This window comes from Tauraco erythrolophus, chromosome 14, assembly GCF_009769465.1.
Source record: "Tauraco erythrolophus isolate bTauEry1 chromosome 14, bTauEry1.pri, whole genome shotgun sequence".
NCBI classification, from domain to species: Eukaryota; Metazoa; Chordata; class Aves; order Musophagiformes; family Musophagidae; genus Tauraco; species Tauraco erythrolophus.
This window is the reverse complement of record NC_141478.1, coordinates 2,584,926-2,607,025: the sequence shown is the minus strand read 5'-3', so window position 1 is coordinate 2,607,025 and position 22,100 is coordinate 2,584,926. Positions and strand designations below refer to the sequence as shown.

General features: G+C 39.6%; 1 protein-coding gene across 1 annotated transcript in view; it reads left to right on the top strand.

Annotated features, from left to right (window-relative positions):
- The first annotated feature begins 224 nt into the window (after window positions 1–224).
- The window catches only part of MAP2K1 (mitogen-activated protein kinase kinase 1), a 36,706-nt gene continuing 14,830 nt past the window's right edge, over window positions 225–22,100 (top strand). The window contains exons 1-3 of the mRNA XM_086620005.1: window positions 225–393; window positions 17,053–17,263; window positions 19,727–19,873. Of these exons, the coding sequence (XP_086476131.1) occupies window positions 314–393; window positions 17,053–17,263; window positions 19,727–19,873 (438 nt within the window). The 5' untranslated portion in view covers window positions 225–313. The remainder of the gene's footprint in view (window positions 394–17,052; window positions 17,264–19,726; window positions 19,874–22,100) is intronic.

The following is a 22,100-nucleotide window of genomic DNA, read 5'->3' as shown; positions in this document are numbered from 1 at the left end:
CTGGGCGCGCCGGGGCGTTGCGCGCAGGCGCAGTCCCGAAGAAGGGCACATTTTGAGCCCGGGCAGGTCTCCCCGCTGGGAGCTGTCGGGAGCGAGCTCGGCGCTGCTCCGCCGGGGGAGGCCGGCGCTGGGCGGGAGGGGTCTGGCGGCGGCGCAGACACCTGTCTGCTGAGGAGGCTGGCCGCAGCCCGCGGCGGCACCGGCGGCGAGAGCAGCCTCCAACTTTGCTCCGCCGCAGGAAGTCCCTCGAACCTGGCCGAAGTGGGGCCGGGGCTTCTCCGTCCGCTACCCTCCGCGCCGTCTGGGGGCCAAAATGCCGAAGAAGAAGCCCGGGCCGATTCAGCTCAACCCCGCTCCTGATGGATCCGCCGTCAACGGGACCAGCTCTGCAGAGTGAGTGAAGCCGGCCGGGGGTGGCCGGGGCTCTGGCGGGGCTGCGCGCGGTCCCCGGCGGCCGCCGTCCCGCGTCCCTGAGGTGACGGGCGCGGCCGCCCCCGCTGCAGCCGTCCCGTCGCCCGGAGCGGTGGGGCGGCGGTCCGCGGGCCGCTCTGCCGGGAGAACCGCGTATCCGGGGCGGTGAACTGGCATCGGCGCTGCTGGGTTGGTTTCTCCATAAGGTGTCTTGCACGGCCTGGCTTCCAGAAAAATCAAAATTATTGATTACCTGGGGGTGCGTGCCCCTCCGTGCTAGCTGCCGAGAATGTCCTCGGCGGGATGAGTGGGTGGTGTCTTCGACAATAAACAAACTTCTGTCAGATATGGAAGATAAATAAGATGGGCAAAAATAGAGGAAAACTTGTGTAACTCTCTTCGCATAGTCGATAGTGGTGTCTGCTGAATTCTCAGATTATATAATTACCTAGTAAGTGCCAAATTATACGTTCCAATAGCATAGTTAAACGTGTGCGTGTGAGAAATCACACTGAAAACCACAGACTTGTAGAAAAGGTGTTTCCTCTTTCCTTCTCCTTGGCTTTTGACCAAACTGATGCTAATTTCAGAAAATTACTGTTTTTCAGTAATTAGCGTGTAATGCTGGGTATGTCCATCAGTATGTTTGGAGAAGAAGCTGCTGAGCTCTCCTGTGCGTCGTACAAACGTTACGCTGTATGAGTATGTGGAAGGTGGGTCTGAGCCACTCGTGGGAGTGAAAAGAGGGTTGTTACAGGTTGCTCATGCAGCCTCTGGGCTAGCACAGTGGCTTCAGTTACACAGACAGATACAGTACCAGCACACTGAAGTGATGAAGTGTTATAAAAGGTTTTTTTTTGAGGTTAACGGGTCTGTGTTCGCTGCTTCATTTTCAGATTAGGGTGATGGGCTGGCTCTCAGCAGAGCCTTGAAACAAAGGTGCATCTGGGAAGAACAGATTCCTGCCCCTGTATGGTCAGTTCAGTCTTTTGTTGGAGATGTAAACTGAGCTCTGATCTGCTTATGTACCACCCTGACAGAGGGTATGTGAGACGGAGTTGCGGTGAAACGTGCAAGTCTTGGGCTTCAGAGTGTTCCATGTATGTCGTTGCTGCGTTTTCAGACAGGCTCTGATCCCATTTAATCCAAACATTAAAAAAAATAAATAAATTCACTATCTAGCAGCTCAGCTCCAGCTGTGACATTTCTAGCAAACTCTTTTGATGATTAACTGAGAGATGAGCTGTTTAAAAACAATTCTTTGGCAGGAGCTACTGATTGTATCCAAGCATTATGATTTGAGTATTATGCAGGTTTTGTTCTGGATTGATGGGGGAAAAGATTATTTTTGTATTTGCCTGTATAGCACTTTCCCATTGATTTTCTTCAAGGCAGCTGGGGATACATTGATTTAGTCTTCAGGGATCCCTGTTGCATTTTAGTCTTGTTTTAGAGAATAAATCCGATACACCTGTCACTTGGTGATTTTAGTACCTGGAGTTAATCACCAAACATGCAATGTACGAAATATTGTATTTCTTCACTCCAGAAATGTTATTAATTTGAAATTGCTTTTACATGTCTGCTACTCATTTACTTGTTGGAAACCTCTGGAGACTCATGGGAGTGTTGGGTCTTGTTTGCACTGATGAACTATCTTGTTTCATTTTCTGGTTTGTGTGTTGATTTGTTTGGTACGTGTGTCTGTCTCCTAGACTTCTGCTCTGTTGTACGTAAGACCTTATACCCAGCTTTTGCCAGGCTTAGAGATGTGTCAAGTATTTTTAAAAGAAGTAGCTTAATGAAAGTAAATCCAGCAACCTGTTGTCCTATAAACAGCCAGAATTAATTAATCATGGAAATATCCCCTCATCCTTCTAATATTAAATCCTTACTGTGAAAGATTTCAAATAACAGACTAGTTGCATCAGAATTTGGAAATGTTTTTGGAATTAAATTGAAGGTGGTCTGATTTGTGTGCTGTTTTTTTTTTTCCTTCATCTGTAAGATTGTTTTTTCTTCTCCTGCTCTGTGGTTTTTTTTTCCTCCCTTTGGTTACTGCTTGCAATCAACAGTAGAGGTGTTTGTCAGCCTGTGTACATTGTCAAGTGTTTCAAGTATGCTGTGCATCTGTGGACTACCATATTAACACTTTCTAAAGCTCTGTTCCTGCTATAATGGAATTCTGGCTATGTGAGTCTCCAGTTACAGGTTTCTTCCTCCGTATACAAACCTGTCACTTTGCAAATGATCTTGGATGCTTCCCTGTTCTCTTTCAGAGAAGAGAAAGAATGAAAAGAGCTCAAATTACTTGGCTAAGTAACAGGAAGATTCAGAGCTAGCGGATGTGATTGCTGTCTTTAAATGCCTGACGGATCTAAGCATCCAGAGGGAAGGGAGTTATTTAGGCCCAAAGGCAATGTTGGCACAAAATCAAACAGATATGGTTTGGCCATCAGTAGTTACACTTTGGAATTCGGAAGCTTTCTAGCTGTCAGAAGTGGAAGGTTCTGTAACATATTTTGAGGGGTATCTGACCCCCAGAATCTCTTGCTGGTTTTAAAATATTGAAGCTTGATACTCTTAGGAATGAGTATATGTGATACGGTGACTTCCTGGCAGAAAGGAAGGGGAAAGGCAGAAATGAAAGAAGGAAGTGGATGATTCAGGATGTCCTGCCTTCCCTTCTTCATCCTTATTTGGCGAGGGCAACTCATGGACTGGAGTGAGAACAAGCTATAGTGTGAGGTGTAGGGCTTCAAGGAGTGTGTGGATGAGGCCTGATTCTCACTTGCACTTCTTTTTTTTGTACCCTGGCAAAGTAGTGTGAAGGAGAATTAGGGTACTTGCAATTCAAATATATATAGACTGTATATTTTTATTTTTAATGAAAATTCCAGAAGTTTTTCCTTGACAGCTGTTTTTATTATTTGTAGCTTACTTGTAGCGATTACTTTATTTGTGCAGGATGTTGTGGTTCTCTCTAGAGCTTTCCAAATCCCCAGCTGCCCTGCTGGATGATAGAGACAACTTAATAAAAGATTTTCCTGTGCTGTGAGCTTCACTTCTGTTTTTGACACTTCCTGCTGAGAAGCAGTTGCACAAAGAGCTGAACCTGCGCTGCTGTTCTTGAACTCTGTGTTGCTTCGGATCATCAGGATGAAACCAAGATGACATTGGCCAGCTGCAGGTTTAATTTCATTCTGGTACTTTTGGAGCTGCTCAATTATACCCATGCAAAGATTTTTGTAGAGGAAGCAAAGGAAAAAAAAAAAAACCCACAACCACACAAACCTGAAAGAAAATTAATAAAAGGAATGCTTCTTTTGACTGAACATGCTAGGATAGTTTACTGTCTTAATAGCCAAAAGAAACAAGAACAAAATCTCTACTTTCTGTTCCTTTCAAACTTCTGACTCCCTGTCCCTTTGAATATCAGTTTCTGTGTTTCTCTAAATCCAAACTAGACCCAGAACATGAAGTAGAAGCTCTGCAGAGCAGCAGGAGGATAGGTTTCGGGATAATGCTGCTTTCTGTATTACGGTGAGCTTTTTGTTCACATGAAAAGTAAGTCACTTCATGTAATTCTTTAACTGCATCTTTACAAAAAGAAGTAAGAAGAAGGAAGGGTCATATTTGCAATGAGAAAGTGGATTTGATATAGAATGCCAGTGAAGATAAGTACAACTGGTTTTCCAGCTTGCTGTGGGTAGCCTGCTAAATGCCTGGTAAGGGCACGTATGATGTCATGTACAAACCATGCCGAAACAGAAGTTCCACCATCTTGTCTCAAATAGGGTTTTATATTGAGGTGCATATTTTCGGTATTTGTTTGGGTGTTTTATTTTTTTTCCCCTAGGTGAAAACATGACACTAAACAGCCACCTGACTGTTCTCTTGCATGGCAGAACAGAATCAGGGCACCTTATTGTTCCCCAACTTTGGTCTCTGCTTTCTCTGTCACATTAAGTCTTAGAATGGCTCATCACTCAATACCTGAGCAACTGATGCTGTTAATATATCATCAGCGTGTCATGTTCTTGCTAATTTCTAGCTGCTTTGACTTCTTAAAATCGATATATAATGGGATCTAAATAGATGCTTGATAATTTTTTTTTAATTCGAAACAAATATCTTAACATGATTAAGTCACTTAAAGTGCTTTTGACTGAGATGGCACTAAATGCAGTTCTACAGTTGCAGGCTTGTAATATAATTTTTTAAAAAATCAATGATTTTTTATTCATCAAAGCCTGTTACCTATAAATTAGACTGTGTAATGAGTTTTGAAGTATTCCACTAATCTCAGGAAAGTGCATTAAAATTTATTAGGTAAAATGCCCGTGTCCAGAAGTATACATATAGAAAAAATTGATGAAACCTGTTCCTCGAGATCCCAAATTATGTTTTATAGGATCAAATGCCCTGGCATACAATGTAGACTGTATTCACAGCCTATTTTAAAAGTGCTTACTTTTAAAAAGTGAAATAAACAGTCAATACAACATATTTTGTTAGAGTATAACAGTCTGGTGAACCTCTAAATGAGCATTGTAATTATTTTTGTAGTTCATTTGTCTGTAGTGCAAGAGAACTGCTGCAGTTAAGAATGTGTATTAATGTTTGTCACTGCTTAGAGCTTCTAATTACAGAAGAGACACTTTTTGATTGCTTTTCCTGTCTGTCGGTTGCATTTGGATACGTCTACAGAGTAGCTGCTCTAAAGCCTTACTTACCTTGACTGAGTAAATAGACAACTTCCCTGTCACTGTTAGTACAACTTGAACCTTCCAGAAGTGCCTGGGACTCGGATTAGATGTAAAAATGAAAACTTTTTTTTAAGTTGAGTGCCACTGACTTTTTTTGTGTTGTATGAGTGTTCACGTTGAAAAGCTGGTTGGGATTGAAATGTCTGTTTTTTTTTCACCTGTTTAAGGATTTCCAAAATACACAGACTGTGCATGTGTGTTAGCAACAACTGGTATCTCCCAGATCAAGCCCAAGCTGTGATCCCTGCTCTGGGGAGGCAGGGCCAAGCAAATCTTCGATGTGACATGGTGAGGTGTAAGATGAGGTTGAACAGACAGAGTAAGATCATGTTCTTGGCGAGAAGGAGTAAGGAGGGTATGGAAGAACACTTCTGGTTTGTGTTTAATTAGATCAAAATGTAAACAAAACAGTAGACAATGGAATTTGTATCTTCCATTAATGTGTTGGAAAGAATTAAGTCTTTGAGAGGAGTTTGAGAAGATGCTGTCCGTAGGTCTTTACCACCTGAGGAACTGCATTTTTTTAAGGATGTGGCCTGAAAGAAAGTCCAAAGACAACTGTGAGTGGAAACAGGTCATCAGGCGTGGTGCTGGTATTGGTGACTTTTTTTAAAAAAAGTCTTAATTATAGTATATCTGTGCCTTACTCTTCAGTTTGAACGGTTCTCATTTTGTGGAAATGGATGACTGGCAAATTCCGGTCAGAGGTGAAGAACTGCAGTATTTCTTCGTCAGCTTTTTCGTGTTGCTTCTTGCTGTTCATTCTGTTTAAACTGCATTGAAGGAAGCCTCTGGATAGCTGGCATGACCTTGGAGTACAGCTGCCTGTATTTTTTCGTAGTCAAAGAAGAATTTGGGAATTATGCAAAACTGGTTTGAACTAGAGTTTGTATTACAATTTGCAAAACAAATACTTAGTATGCAACTTGCAATTTTCATGTTTTTCAGTATGTTTTTCAAGGGAACTCTTTGGTCTTTGTAGGAGCAGAAAGGCAGATTATCTCCCATCATGCCAGTGTGGTTTTGTTTGTTTGGGGTTTTTTGGTCTTTAAGTTTTCACTGCAAAGTGGGGTGGCATGAGTTGAGTAGCAGAACCAGTGGGTCGTTGTCTAGTAGACCTTGTTTCAAGAGGATTTGTCTTCCATGGAGTCATTTTTTTTTGTCAGTTTTCTCAGATGTGAGTTTAGATGAAATGGAAGGAAGATTTTCCAAGTTAACTTTAGTGCTTCTTGGGTCACTTCTGCCTTTCTTCTGTGAGGATTTTTTCTTTGTTTTTAAAATCACAAAGTCTGAGGAGAGGCAGCCACTCCATGGAATCCCTTTGACTTCAGGGGAGCTTCGTGCTTGTGTGTCGTGTTCTGGAAGATTAGGTCTTGTAATTTTACGACTCATCCGGCCAGATTGCAGTTGCATTGAATATGTACATGGAATTACTGCAAGCTTATAAATATATTTAAGAAAAAAAGTCAAACTTTTATTTCCTTTTTTCCATCCTCTACTAATGAAGGATTAACCAAGCTTACAAATACATATAGTATGAGAGAATGAATTTTAGGCAGGCAGTAAGAAATTCTAGATAATTCAAAGAAAACTGTGAGCCTTTTATTGTTCATTAAATCTTCCTAATTTAAATTAAAACATACTCATAGCATTCTCTTTAAATGTGCATGAGCCTGTGCATAGTCCTTCTTTGAATTAGAATTTTAATAATATTTAAGAAATTAATAAAACACCTGATTTATTTTAACAAAATAGTGGTAAGAGCTGCATCACCTCACTGACTTTTAATATAATTTCTAGGTGCACATACTGAAAAAAATATACAGCTAAGTAAGCGTACACAACTAGTACAGAAATTAATGTAAGTGGCAAACTGACCTGTGCTAGTCTTATTCATAGACAGCTTTGAGTTTACAATTATGGATGTAGGAAAGATTTTATGGTACTTACTACTGAGGTAGCAGTAAATACCAAATCTTGTTATGTGCTTACACTTCTGTTTGAGCGTAATGACAGTGGAGGCATCCTTTAGTTGTTATGATGTTTGTGTTCAAAAAGTGTAAATCAGTTTAGGAGAGTTAAATAAAAACTGAGTGTAAAAAGTAAATGTTGTTGCATTCCAGTGAGATGAAAGATGGGGAAAGTGCGGGCTGTAAACATGGATCCAGCCACTTTTCCTTTTCTGTCCCTTACAGCATCGGTGTACCTCTGTACGTGGTTACAGAGGGGTGATTTCACAATTAAGCACGTGCAAGATCCTGCTCCTTCTGAAAAGAAGTCCTCTCCTCTCTTGGCTGTCCCCATGTCTTCCTGATGCTTCTTTTCGCGTGTCGAATCTTGCAGTGAGATGTGCACGCTGATCTGATGGAGAACTTGGCCGCCAAAGAAGCCCAGATTGGGTTTTGGACAACTGTCCTCTTGTGCTCACAGCAGCACTGATGTAGCTGCATGTTGAACTCACTCAGGGCTACTGCCCTGAGTATTTTCTAGTGAATTTTTCAAATGAGTGAGTTACCTGAATTGGTTACTTGGGAATGAATGGCTTGAGGCGGGATGAGGCAGAGCCCTGTCCTTTGGCAAGAGCCCAGGCTTCTGCTGGATTAAGTGACAGTGTACTCAGAGCCTGAGAGATACTATTGAGATATGTTGAAATTCAGTAATTACAACAATTTATGAGTAGCACATCTTTTAATTGAGTAGTCTCAGGTCTCTGTCTCAAGGGGATCAGATTACCTCTGAGACCGTCCAGTGTTATCTAGTAGCTGAAGAATGCTTAAAAAAAAAAGAGACTAGGTAAACTGAATATGTGGTTGAATTATTTATTTGGCACAACAGCAGTGCTACTGTTGTTAGTATTGGCAAAGGGTCTTTGCTTTAGCACTGGCTAAAAAAGCACAACACGAAAATTGTGGGAAATTTACATGAGACAGGAAATACATCAGCCAGTTGTTTGAGTGGATATTGACTAAATATTTTGAATGTTTACAGGAGAAACGTTCTGAAATGAACTGAAGAAGGAATTTTCTTTTATGCATAGTAAACCTAGATGTTCCCTTTAAATTATTAAGTTCTAAATTTTCCAGTAAAAAAGCTTCCCCACCCCTTCTTGTCTGTGTTACCCTTTTTACGGCTGCATTTGTTCTCCCATCACTGCCCTGGGGATTGACTGGGCTTCAGAAAGTGTACAGATTCCACTGCCAAAACACAAAAACGTCTGTTTGAGGAAGCAATATTAGCTGGCAACATTGGTTTCTAGCTTGTTGAATTTCTGGGGAGCGGGTTCTTTATTCCAAAGATTTTTTTTTTAAGAAAACAATGGAGATTTTTTTCTGAAGACTTACTAATGTGTTGCTAGAAATGAGCAATCAGATGATTTCTGATTTGATGTATGTTCAATATTACTTAGACAAAATCTTGATTATACTTCGGAATGAATGTGCAAGGCTTTGTGCCAGGGATGTTGTTCAATGCCCACAGGGATTGAACAACTGGGAAAGACTGATTCAGTGCTCAGGATCTCTTTGCAAACATCTGTTTAAAAGCTGTTGTCATCCGGAGTCTTGTCCGAACAAGAGGAGACTGAATTCCAGCAGAACTTCTGCCTCCCAAGAGCTGAGGATGTGGTCCATCACCTGCATTCAGTCTCCTCATAGGCATCCAGCAGAAGAAGGCATTTGGTGGTGTCCATGACTGGGTGACACATGCAAAAGGAATAAAAATGGAAGCGTAATTCTTTTACCTTACAGTCTGAGAACTAGTACAGAGATATTTCGGCAGCGTGTGATTCTTTGGATGAACAACTATCTTCTTAAAAGTCAATTTACGTGTTTTTAAAACAAATGTTGAAACTTCCTGGCAGCTCTTCTTTCTTTCTTTCAGTGTTTTTTTACAACTCGGTGTTGTTCTGTGCTTTTCTACAACTTTTTTCAATGTTGTGGGAAGATGAGTCGGCAGATTTAATGTAGCAAATATAACAATCGCCGAATGCATTTTTTTTTTTAAATATTCTCTCGGGATATAGATGTGTGTGTATTTATATGTGAATATTTCTATACGTATTGGTACCGTATATACATATATTCAGTAAAAATTATTATTTTTTTCCTCTAATGGCAAATACAATCCATCCGTTTGAAATATAGGCAAGGATCTAAACCTTCCATCCACGGCTTTCTCTGAATCTGGATTATGGGGGGTTTTGTATGTTTTCATCTGTACATTCTGGCAATTTTCCTTCCCAGTCCCTGGTGTGTTAACTACAGCTTTGATGAAGTTTGTGTTCCTGTGCTCCTGCACAGAAGGCATCTCAATTCTGATCCTGGCTCTTTCGTGGGCCTTGTAAACCGGTACTGTACCTTCATCTTCTGTATTGTTGTAGTGTCCCTCAAAGGCTGTGTATCTGCCGCATAAGGGAGTCATGAAGATGCTGTTACCATTACTACTGCACGTATTTATTGCTTGTTTTTATCATTAACTCATAGTTCAGAGACGAAAAGCAATAGAAAAGCAGGACTTGTGTAAATGCGTGTGGCAGCTGACTATCAGAATTTTGTAACTTCTAATTCTCCTGTGTGTTATGTTTTAAATAACTGATAAATAAGTTCCTTTTTCCTGTCCTTAAGGAAGTATTGATTGCCCTTTGGTTCTTTTATTATGGTTGTGTGTAGTGCTGACTAGGAAAAAATCAGTGGTAGGTGCACAGATATTTATGAAAGGGAGATCAAGAACTTGGATTTCTGGTTCTGGAGATTCGGCTCTTGAATTTCTTAATTTGAGGCGACAGTTTTTGTGGCAAACCTTGAATTCAATGCTACAGTAAGTCCTGAGGAAGCCTTTTAACCGAGCAAAAAAACCCAAACCACCAGTTGCATTGTTCAGCCACAGAACTAAGGATGGGAAAGGGGTGCCAGAGCAGCTCTTGCTAGCAGCTGCCACCCAGGATAAAGGGCTGTAACTCCGAGTGGTGGCTGGGAACAGCTGCAGAAAAATCTGGTAGGAAGAGGCACTCAGGACATGAATCTGATAGCTGTCCGTGTGTGTCGCTGCTGGCATCTGTGGCTTTGCTCTTTTAGTGAACTCCATCTTCAATTCAAATGTGTCACTTGGCATGCTTCAGCTTATTTAAGGAAAAATAATCTGAAATGTTTAATGGGTTAGTGGTTGGGCTAAAGCAAAAGAGGGAAGAAGCTTAAAACAAAGATTCCTGCCCAGCAGTTCAGCCTGTAAGGAGTTTTTGGAGTTAAGTTGACGCATTGGTTGGAGATTCAACAGGAGACTTGAAGTCATATTGTGTATTTTCTTCTTTAAAATACATGCCTTTCAGCTTTGAAAAAATAAGAATTCTTACATTGGATTAGTCTAGCAGGATACTTTTTTGGACAGAACAATACTTTTGTAATGATTTTGTTTTACATACCTGTTACTAAGAAATAGATTTTAACCAGATTATTTGCCTCTTACTCTTACCAGGTTATTTTCTTCTGGTGGTAGTGAACCTCAAAATATGCCCTGCCATATCTATTGCACTGTGAAAGTGGAACGGTATTTTCAGCTATTAAAATTCATGCTAGAAATGAGCAGGTGTATTGGGCAATCATATATACCACCTAAAGGTAAGGGTAATTTATGAAGAGCCTCTAACATGTTGCAAGAATGGAAAATATGCAGGAATTGAAAAATAGTGTATTTTTCCAAAACAAGACTCCTTCGCGCTTAGAGCAAGTTTGGATCTTTTTGAGTTGTTGTTTTAACTGCAGGTTTTATGAGGCTGCACTGGAGTTAGCTCAGGCAGAGACACCTGTACAGTAAGCATTGAGACTACTGTAATTACTTTTATCTTCCATGTTTTTCTGTGAACTGTTCTTTGTTAAAGGAAAAGTTAAATGAAAAATTGTCTTATTTCTCGGCTTTGGCACAGTCATGCAAAATAGTAGTCTGTCTTTTCAAAACTGCAGAATGTCTTCATGTTCCTAATACTTTATTTCAGCTCCCTGGTTGAGGTTGTTCATGGAAATTATGTAGTGAACTGCCTACTTTCTTCTCCAAATTGACAGTTGTGTAGGCTTGGGGAAAGCGTTACTGTCAGTGTTCTGGAAAACAGCCCCCAAGCCTGTATCCTCGTGTGACAGTGGATCTGAAAGTGAATGTGCTTCTTTATGCTTTCACTCATGCTAATTGTGCAGCTTGCAAAACTGATAGTGATAACTCGGAACAACTATTTGACAAATTACTCTTAAAGACTGTGTCAAACTTTTTTTTTCCCCCTTGGCCACGTTTCTTTTTCTTTGCTCTCTAAAGTAGATTTCAGGGTTGAGTACAGCTTTAATGTAGCCTTTAGGGTTGAGTATATGATAAACTTACCACTAATGTGAATTTTAAAAAATTCTTGAGGATTTGGGGTATTATTAGTATGAATTAAGCATAAGGATTTATTTTGTGTTTTTTTTTTATGACGTTATCTACTAGCAGACTAAGGGCAGCAGTTTTTATTGTTCAAAGAGAACAAGTGTGGTCTAAAATGTTAATGCATCTCTTCCAGGAGTGCTTTCTTCAGTGCTGGGGTGGCTGCACCCAAAAGCATGAACTGAGAAGTCTCTTCTTACCTTCTGCCCATCTTTGTGTACAGGGTGAGAGCGCTCTGCAGAATCCGTTGTTCCTCCTTGCCCAACCTGTGCGTAGAAATACAGGTTTCCTCGGCATCCCCCAGCTCACTAATATGTACCTCCAGTGCCCACCTGTGTGTGATGTTAAATCATGGAGGTTTTGATGTTTAAAAAGAAAGTCTGACAAGACCTACAACCAAACCTGAAGGGAATAGTGTGATAAGCTCAAAAAGTCAACTGGTGATGTGGTGAAGTGATGGTATTTGTGACACATCTTGTCCATTCAGGAGTTTGTGGGTGAGACCGTGTGCATCTCTGAGAAGCAAAGAACAGAAGGCTTAGTCCAGCAGTAACTAGAGGTGTTGCTGTGCACTTAATTTCTTTTATTGTTGTTGCTACCAAGTATTCTTTTTTAAGTGTTCACTTTTGGCTGTTGCCAGGAGATGAGATGCTGGGATAGGTGAGACAATTCCTAAGGTCTTAAATGAGCTTCCATACAGATGAGGTGGCACTGAATCTGAAAAGCTCCTGGTATCCCACGCTGTGATTCTCCTCAGCAAACCTTTCTCACCTCTGATGTTCCACAAACTGGCTGCAGAAGGGGTGGATGTGGGTTCCCCTGGGATGTGGGATTGCGGTTGTCTTCTGGGGATTGTGCAAAGTGTAAATGGACAGCAACAGAGGTGAAGGTTCCTTGCATGCATCAGAGGGTCATTGTTTTGGGGTGAGGTGGTGTGCATTTGGTAGCAGACCAGGCTGTGATTCAAGTTCTGTTCTGCCCTCTTTTTAAACTTTTGAGGTTACAGAAGTGCCATGTGACCAAGAGGACACTGCGCTGTCAACATACTACTTTGAGTACAAAAAGGAAGAAGTGATGTTGACTTAATAGGAAAGGTCCTACCAGACCAAGTGTGGGTGGAGATAATTCTCCCTCTAGAGCACCCGGTACTTGGGGGGGGAGGCAGAAACAAACAGCTCCCCCAAAGGCTTGCCCTGGGTGTATATTTTTTTAAAAACTTTCTATTTAGTCTGGAAGAGAGAGATCTTCTAATAGCTATATCTGAAGTCCAGCGATTAAGACACTATGCTTTCTGCAGCAGTATTGTCTGCAAGCTCTACAGTTATTTATCTATTTCTGCTGAGTAAGTACATCTATTGATAGTGTTCTGTGAAATTACAGTTCCTTTAATGAGTGGAGAAAACAGCACTGACCTCCCTGCGACTTCATTCAGATGGTCACATTATGAAAGCTGGATGCTTTCCCTAGTGCAGTATGTTTAGTATGTGCTTGGCCTTAAAACTGATAGCAATAAATTAAATGATAACCTATTGCTTTAGAGTAGTGCTTGGAACAGTGAGACACTGAGGTAGTTTGATGATTTCCTGCTTTGATGGAACTCTGGCAAAGGCGGAGCACTTTGACAGTGAAAAAACAACTCCAAGACTGCAGCAGGTAATGGTGATGAATTTTAATAGGAATCTTTGCCTCTGAGTAAAACTTTTATATAACAGTAAGTAACTACTAGTGCTGCTTCTGGAGGCAGCCATTAGCACACTAGCATGCTGCTACTTTTAGCTGCCAAAGCTTCCTTAACGTTTTGGTGTCCTAGTGAGCAGCTGACTTAAGCATTCCCTCTCCTGTATTTTGTATGTGTTGGTTTAGCTTTGTTTGTAAAACTTAACATGCAATGATTTACTTATCTACCTATTTCTGGGTGTGCTTTGCACTGCAACTGGGCTATGATGCTTTTACATGGTTAGAGTCCAGATAACACTCACAGTTACTGGTCAGGGGACAGTGCTCTTACAGTAGTTAGAGTTCAAAACGGAAACTATCAAAGTCCTGCCTCCTAGAAATACTGAGAGTAGATTACCACCACTGATTTTGATGACATAAATACTCTTTTTTTTTAATTTATCCATTTACATTTGAAATTGATTAATATTTAGTGCTTCAAGCAAAGGACCAGAATGAAAAAAAATCAATTCTGTCAATCTGATGTTTGTCATTCAATTATCGTAAAACTAACTGGAGAAGTTGCTTATAGTTGTGTTCTGAATAGAAATTCTGACAATGCATTTTGGGGGTTAATATCTTTCACAAAGAGTCTTCAGATTAATTTACTTCACAGTTAAAGAATTGGTCCTGAAAAATTCAAGTGAGATCTGAGAACTTCATTGCTGTTGTTGTCTTGCACATCACTGCAACTAATGCAGGTTTTGCCATTGGAGCTTAGAATGTTCTGGTGATTTTGCTGGTGGCCGCATTCTCGATGGAGAAACCTACGTGCTGAGACTCGTGGGACCAATACTTTTCCATCTATGAGAGCCTTTGGAATCTTCTGACTAGTGTTTGAGTGAGGACCCTAACAATAATTTATAATTTCAAGCAAGGAAGTGCTTGTGTTTTAAGTGACTGCCAAGTTTGAGACTGAAAAGAGCAACGTAAGAAAAAAAGAAAATCAGACTACCATAGATGTGATAAGTGCTATCCTAGCAAATTTTTTTTTGTTACTAAAGCATCAGCATGACATTGTTTTGTTTCGTGGTGTTAGCATTTTTTCTTCTCCAAGTCATGTGTTCAAGCATCTCTGCGTTGTCTCCAAACCCAGAAAACCCCTTCTGCTTGAAAGAATATTGAATAGTTGTTTTCTTCAAAACAGGGCAAAAAAAGCCTTGTTGCATCCTGTTTCTGTGTCTATGGTTTCTTTGTTTATCCAAATGAGCAGCCCAGCCTTCTTTAGTAATCCCTAAAATGACAGCAAGTTTCTTCTCAAAATCTGTAAATAAAGATCATTTGTTGCTGTGGCTTACTGGACCAGATTTTTCAAAGGAAACTGAAATTTCCTGTTAAGGTCAGTTTTTGGGGAGAATTGGATTGTGTTTTGGCATTGAGTCCATATGCAGACTTCAGAGAGGGCTAAAGGTGTTGCTTGCTGAGCTCCTCTGAAAATCTGGCCATATATATCAACAGGGAATTTAATATTGCAATATTATTTTTAAGAGTTTTATATATTTGTATTTCAGAGATGCTTAACTTCTTTCAACAAAGCTATTTCTGGTAAGTTGTTCGGATGTTCCTCAATAACATCCAACACTCATCTTGATAAGTGGCCTCAAATACTAGCAATCTACTAGTTGTGTAGGGTTTTATAGAATAAAAAGTAATCCATAGTTCCTAAGAATCGCAATGTTTTAACCTACATAAAATCAGTATGTTTTTATTGAGCAGTATCTGCCAAGTGTGTGTAGAAAGCTTGCTGTTCAAGCCTGCTGCAAGAGCTGTGTTCTAGAAAAGGCACATGTTACTTTGCCTTCAGGCTGGGATTTATTTCCTGTACACTTAAGGGAGGGGGGAAAAAAACAGTGATTAATTTGCTGTCTTGTTTTGCATTTTAGTAATTACATTTCAAAAATGTGTCTGTCTCTTAATGATTCATCTTGAAAACTGATTCTATGAGTGAGATTAACTAGAATATTCTTATAAGCTGTGCTTCTCTACACAGGGAAATTTCTCATTGTGGATGCTCTAGCATATTTGTTGGATGATTGTATTCCAGTATGATTACACTGGTATGAAGCATGGTACAAGGACAGAAATAAGAGTATGTTTTTCTTTGTAGAATGGCCTGAAAATGAAGCATCTGCACCAGGATGAAATTGTTTTTATATTAAGAATAGACACACGGTAGCATAACTGCACTAGAATAAGTACATTGAACTGTTAAAATGTCAAAATAACAGACTGAACAGAACTCACCTTTCCATCAAAGGTCTCATTCTGTTTCCTCTATTTAGGTCTTCTAAGCAGTATCACTTCCGAAATTAGCTTAGCAATTACATCCTGCCTAACGTGTTTAAACTGATCAATGGAGCAGGAGTGGGTCATCGCTTAAACTTTCAGAGTGACTGTGTAGTGAGGAAGAGCTGTGAATGTTGACATTTTTATTTGTCTCGACCTTAGATACAGTCAAATCAGGGTGGTTAATCCTGCCTGGAAATGCAGGCTCTCTAATGAATGAGTTGAGGGTTTAATCCTGTAATTCTGTCGTTCTGCTGAGTCAGGGATGTTTTTTGTCATTGCTTCTTGGAGAATCAGCCTTGTATCTTCTCAGCTGACCAGCACCTTACTGGACATTCAGAGAATGTCTCTTTGTACAGCGTGTTTCGAAAGTGGACACTTTATGAAGTGATGAATAGAAGTAATTTTTTTGATTATTGGTTAATTTTTAATGGGAAGTGCTGTAGGCTCTAAAGAAGTAGATTCTGTGCCTCAGATTTTTCATCCTATCAATGTGATATTCCCTGGGAACACTGCATTAAATTTGGCTAAGCAAAACAGATATTTGCTGTTAAATATATACTCTTTCAGCAACTTACTGTTGCAGCTGGAAGTGGGAAATTTTAAATGAGCTTCTAAGTTGTCATGTTACTGGGATGGAGCATTTTCACTGAATCTGAAGTCGTTAAAAAAACAATCTTCCTGGGAAACTGAACTTCTGTCTGTAGGCCTAAATTTAACTACTGTTTAAAGTTTTGTGTTTCTGTTTTGTATTGCTTAATGATGTTAAACCTAGCTTTCTAGTAGATGTGCCCTTAAACAAAAGGAAAAGTAAGCTCAACCTTTGGGCTGTTTCTTTTCCCCAGTTAAACTGGAGGAAAAAGAAAGAACAGAAAATTTCTGTGTTTCCAGTGGTCGTGCTTTTAATGCATGTTTGTTTGGTTGTGCTTGGTAACTTTTTACGGATACCTAAATAAGAAGTGTCTGAATGGATTATTAGTTATAGAGTTCTGTGAAAATCAGTAGATTAAACATTTAGATAAACTCCATGGGAAATTACAACACAATCCTTGAAAACGTGAAACTAAAAATAGCAGGAGTGGTGTGCTGTGATTCATGAGATCTCTGATCATAACTGCTGAGTCATTAAGCCACTCCTGTAGGTCGTGAAACGTAACATGCATGAGTTGGGACAGAACCTCAAAGATGGGGAAACTGCGCATCATCTGTTTGTGTTTGTCATTGTTTTATCTGGAATAAAATACTGTTTACATAAATCAGAGTTCTTAATCAGTTAATTACAGTTAAATCAGTAGTATGTGCTCATGGAGATGACTGTACGAGTCGAGTCCTTCTGGATAATGTATATAGGTGTGAAAATGTAGTGGATTTAATCTCTGAGCTCAGGGCTCAGTTGTTTTCCTCTTGCAACACTGCTGGGTAAGCTCCAACAGCTTAATAATCGAGCGGTTCTTTCTCTGTCATACAGGACAAACTTGGAAGCACTTCAGAAGAAGCTAGAAGAACTAGAGTTGGATGAACAGCAACGAAAGCGTCTTGAAGCGTTCCTTACTCAGAAACAAAAAGTTGGAGAGCTGAAGGATGATGACTTTGAGAAGATCAGTGAGCTGGGAGCAGGAAACGGTGGTGTGGTCTTCAAAGTATCTCACAAGCCCTCTGGTCTCATAATGGCAAGAAAGGTGAGTGCCTCAAAAATAGGAACTTACGGATGATTTTTATTAAGGAGATTGTCTCTGAAATACAGTGACTTTGTTTAGAGAGATAAGTGGTGTTGATACACAAAAAACCCCTCTAATGCCAACTTTCAGAGAAGTTGATATGTTTCAAAAAGTAGGAAATGTTGTACTTGCTTATCCTAAACTTCTCAGTTTTTCAGAAATAGTACTTCATGTGTTACTAATGAAAGGATAGGCATTCATTCCTCCTTCTTTTGGAAAAAATGAGAACTCAAATAGAATGAGGGAATACTGGAGTACAGTGACACCTCCTGTTTTATAGTTTCATCATGCAGTGCAGGTGGCTTCTGTGAGAAAAGGTACTTGTTCTTCTGGTGTATTTCTCAAAGATTCAGCTTTGTGCTTTACAACCAATAGCAGTTGTGACCTAGTTGGTAGGAGAACTGAGATTTATTTTTTTAATGGGAAATAGCTTGATGTTTTATGCTCATTTTGGTTGTGAGAAGCTTTCACTTTCTACCTCTGGGAATCAAATACAGTAAAGACAATACATCTGTGATAACTGCCTGATGATTTCTATTTGGGTACCTCATGCCTCTTCCTTCCAAGAACGAAGTTCCTTGCACGGGTGGCACTTGTTAAAAGGCAGCGTGTGAGGGCATACAGCACTGTACAGCAGTGAGTGGGGTGGCAGGCACGCTGCTGTGCTTCATGGGAAACATAACCCAGCCTAGATCCCATCGTTATACAACACTGAAAACTTCAGTTTTTTTTAAATTGAGAAGTTGAAAGGCTTCAGGTTTTTTTTAAGTAGAGTACGCTGTCATCTTCAGCAAAACTAAAGGAGAATGTGCCTGTACTGACCTGAAGAATAACCATGCTCAGTACACTGACAGTTTGGAGAGAAGCAAAGAAAAATGCCCACTTCTGAGGTGTGAGAACTATGAAATACACAAATCGCTGAGGTTTCCTTGAACTAAATCAATTTCATTGATGTTTTTTTTCTGCCTACTGTGGGTTTAACAGGAAATTTCACCCCAATTCATTAATATTTGATGCAACTGCAGTGTTTTCCGAGCTGCAATTTTTCTTTCAGATATAAAATTTGATTTCTATAATGTTTCATAATCTCCTCTTTCACGAAAGAAATGCACTTCTTGTTTTGTATGAGATCCAGTCTAGTGGAACAAAGTATTTTGTGTAGTCTCCCCTTTATACTTGGATTCAATTTGGGAAATTTTTAATTTGAGGTTCAACTCATTCCTTCCACTAATTCTTTACAAACCCCTGTGCAGATATTTTTCAGCAGCTGCTTCTGAGTCATTATGTCTTTGACACATTTCCTTTAGGCATTTCCTTCAATGTAAAGAGCTTCAGCTATGCATAAAAAAACCTAAGTGAAGAAAATGTGCTGGAACAAAAAGTTTCTAATGGATAAGTATTTTGTGAAAAGAAGAAATGGAAATCCCACCTTCTGCAGAGTAAATTATTTGTCTTGAATGATCTTTTATGCCGTAATGAGTATCTCAAAATAGGGTTACTGAAATAGAACGTTTTAGGAGTTTTAGTACTTTATTTTACTTTCCTGTCATAATCACAATTTGAGTTCTTGATAAAATAGTAACTTTTTGGTTGCCCTTTTGAGTTGGGAAACTACAATCTTTTCTGTTTTGTTTTAGATGTTGGTTGAACGTTTCTTTTGGTTGAATTTTGAATTGAAGGACAAAATACGTAAAACTTACTTGGAATGTTGCTATTACTCCTGTAGCTTTCAAATATGAAAATGTATCCTCTTAAAAAAATGTCCCATTGGTCAACTTGCTGCATAACTGTCTGGACTTCTTGTAACTTTTTGTAATCCCATGGAAGTTGCTACTGATTTATTATTAAATTTTAAACGTTAGTGTCCTACATGTTGTTTACATTGTCAGTGGTTTTAATAGATTATGTTTTAATAGCTGTTGCTCGTTAACGCCTAGCCAGAATAAGAATTTTTTTGGCAATTTTTAACAGGAAATTGTTAAAGGGGTTTGAAGGTTGTCTTGCTTACAAATGCCATGGAGGCAGAATGCCTGGGTAGCATGTAGAACATCTGTTGGTTTATATAATACAGTTTATTTTAGGGCTAACTTCTACTTCATTTTGTTTCCTCTAAATCTAGTATTTTTCATGGGTGCTGATCTTTCAACTTTCCGTGCTGTGTTGTAGTGTTTTCCGTTCCCTTTGCCACTTAAAAAGTAAGGAAGGACTGATTGTTTTACCGTTAAGTCATAGAATAATTCTGGTTGGAAGGGGCTTTAGGAGGTCATGTAGTCCAACCTCCTGCTGCTCAAAGCAGTCGGATTCGAGCTCAGAGCAGGCTGCTCAGGGCCTTATCCAGCTCGGTATTGAAAACCTCTCTGAACAACCTGTTCCTTCTGAATGGTGCTCTGCCACTCGGGAAATAACCAGTGGATTATTTTACAGTTAATTCACCTGGAGATCAAGCCAGCTATTCGAAACCAGATCATTCGTGAGCTGCAAGTCCTACACGAGTGCAACTCTCCATACATAGTGGGCTTTTATGGAGCTTTTTACAGTGATGGAGAAATCAGCATTTGCATGGAACATATGGTAAGCACATGTATAAATCTGTCTTGGCGTGAAGTTATTAACAGGCCATTAATGCAACACCTGAGTGTCAACAGGACTTGAGTTGAAGTAGACCTTTCTGCATGAATAAGGAATCAAATACTGTATTTTGGATTTACTCTGAAAATCTGAGGCTGGGATTGATATCATCTGGTTTGTCTCCTTCTCCAGTATCTGCTCTTCTGTAGAAGTCTAAGCTGTACAGATGTAGCCTCTCAGTTCCTTCTCCTTTATCCATGGTCTATTTTTTTTCAAAATGTTGACCCAGTACTACTTAGGCACTTGTTCTGATTTGGGTTTAGTTTTGGGTTTATGCAGAATGGACCAGATCACTCTGACACTACAGCTGTGTGGTCCTTAGTAGCTACGATAATGAGAATCTCGTTTATTCTTCTTTAGATGAATCCATATTTTGTCTCCTCCTCCTCCATTTTGTGGAAAACCCAACCATAGGGAATAGCGCACAGGAAGTGAACAAGCCCAGAAGGATCTTATACAGATCTTCTAATGCCAAAAATATTTTTATCTGTGTTTCATTTTAATAGAAAAGTACACGTTCTTCTCGACATCTGCCTGCCTTTTTCTAACCATATGGAACCAAACACTAAAAGTAAATTTTCTGTAATTAAAGGTCAGGCAAATTTTTTGCCTCGCTTGTTAGTAGAGTTTTTAACAATTTGAAATAAAATAAATCTAAAGATCTTTTCATTATTTCCCTGACAAAACTCGTTCTTTGGAGAGAAACCTTATTTTTTTCTGGAAAGTACGTGTGATTGTTTTAATGCTTCTCTGGTCTTCTCTTAACGGAAATTTTTAGAAGAAATCGATGGTTGCCTAGGAACGAGTGATCATGATCCAGTTTTTAAGCGTGTGCCAGCCAAACAGAAGGTGTGCGTACCCCAAAATACAGATGACTGTTGGGGAATTATAAAGAAGTTGATTTCTCGAAATTGAAAACAATAATGAAAAATAAGAAGAAAATAGATGTTAAAGATGACTGTCCGGGCGTTGTTTCAGAATATGTTCTTAAATGTCACACAAGTGCACATCTGCAGTTGTTAAGAGTGTGAAGGAGAGATGGTGGTGTGTAACTCCATAGAGAAATGAAAGGCCTAAAGAATCCGAGTTCTTTATCAATGGGAAAATCAACAGGGGTGATCAGGGTTTGTAAATCCTTGAACAGGGAATGATACATCTGACAGCAGGCATCTCTTCAGTGTAAGAGAAGGCAGTGTGAAATCGGGTGTTTCAGTGCTGAGTCTGGTCTGAGTCAGACTGGGTATAAGATTTTTACGCTTGGAACAATCGATCAATAGGAGATGAAACAGAGAAGGTGGGTTATTAAATTGTAGTCTTAATTAAGCCATTAAGCTGTTGGCTTAATGCAGATCATTAGGTGGAAGTTTTTGGTCTCCTTTTGGGTAAAAGATTAAATGAGAGTCTCCATTCTCTTTCTTGTGTGCGTCTTTCAATTACTGCCAGTCAAAATTCTTATTTTTAGCAGTGAGTTACAAAACGTAAGTATGAATACGAACAAAAAGTTGGAGGTGGAAAAGGCATGGAACTTGAAGATATGAGCATTTGATATTTATAGGAACATAAATTCAAAATCAATCCATAACTTTGCTTAACAGCAGGTATTTAACAGATAAAAGGATTGGAATCTGCACCTGAAAGACACTGAAGGTTGCAGCCAGTGCTAGGCAGGTGAAGTTCATTCTGCCTCTTCCAGGATCAGAGCTAGTCCTTGGGGCAGGGAGGAAGTTTTTCTTCTGTATCAAATCTTTGTTAATATACTGGTGTTGCAGCAGAGGCAACTGTCCAGAAAGGCAGACTGGTTCTACAAAAGATTTATATAGACATTCTTTTCTGTTGGTGTGTTTTTAGTCGAGTGTGTGGTATGTGAGTGTCTCTTACTTATTTGATCATGTATTTTTGTCTTTATGTACTTTCCTTCTCATAAGAGTTTTAGATTTTAGTCCTTAAATAATAAAACCTTGCATTCTAGCTTTTCTCTTTACATGTATAAGGAGTGGTGAAAACTTCCAAAGGATAGGTTAAGGCAGGAGGCAATTACTTTCTCAAGTTGGGTTTTTGTCTCGAGTGCTAGGAGGTAGCAAATGCTGATCTGGACAACAGGATATTGTTTTTTGATTTGAGAAGTAACTTTCTCATTTCTTCTTTGATAATATATTCTCTGTTCTAGAGA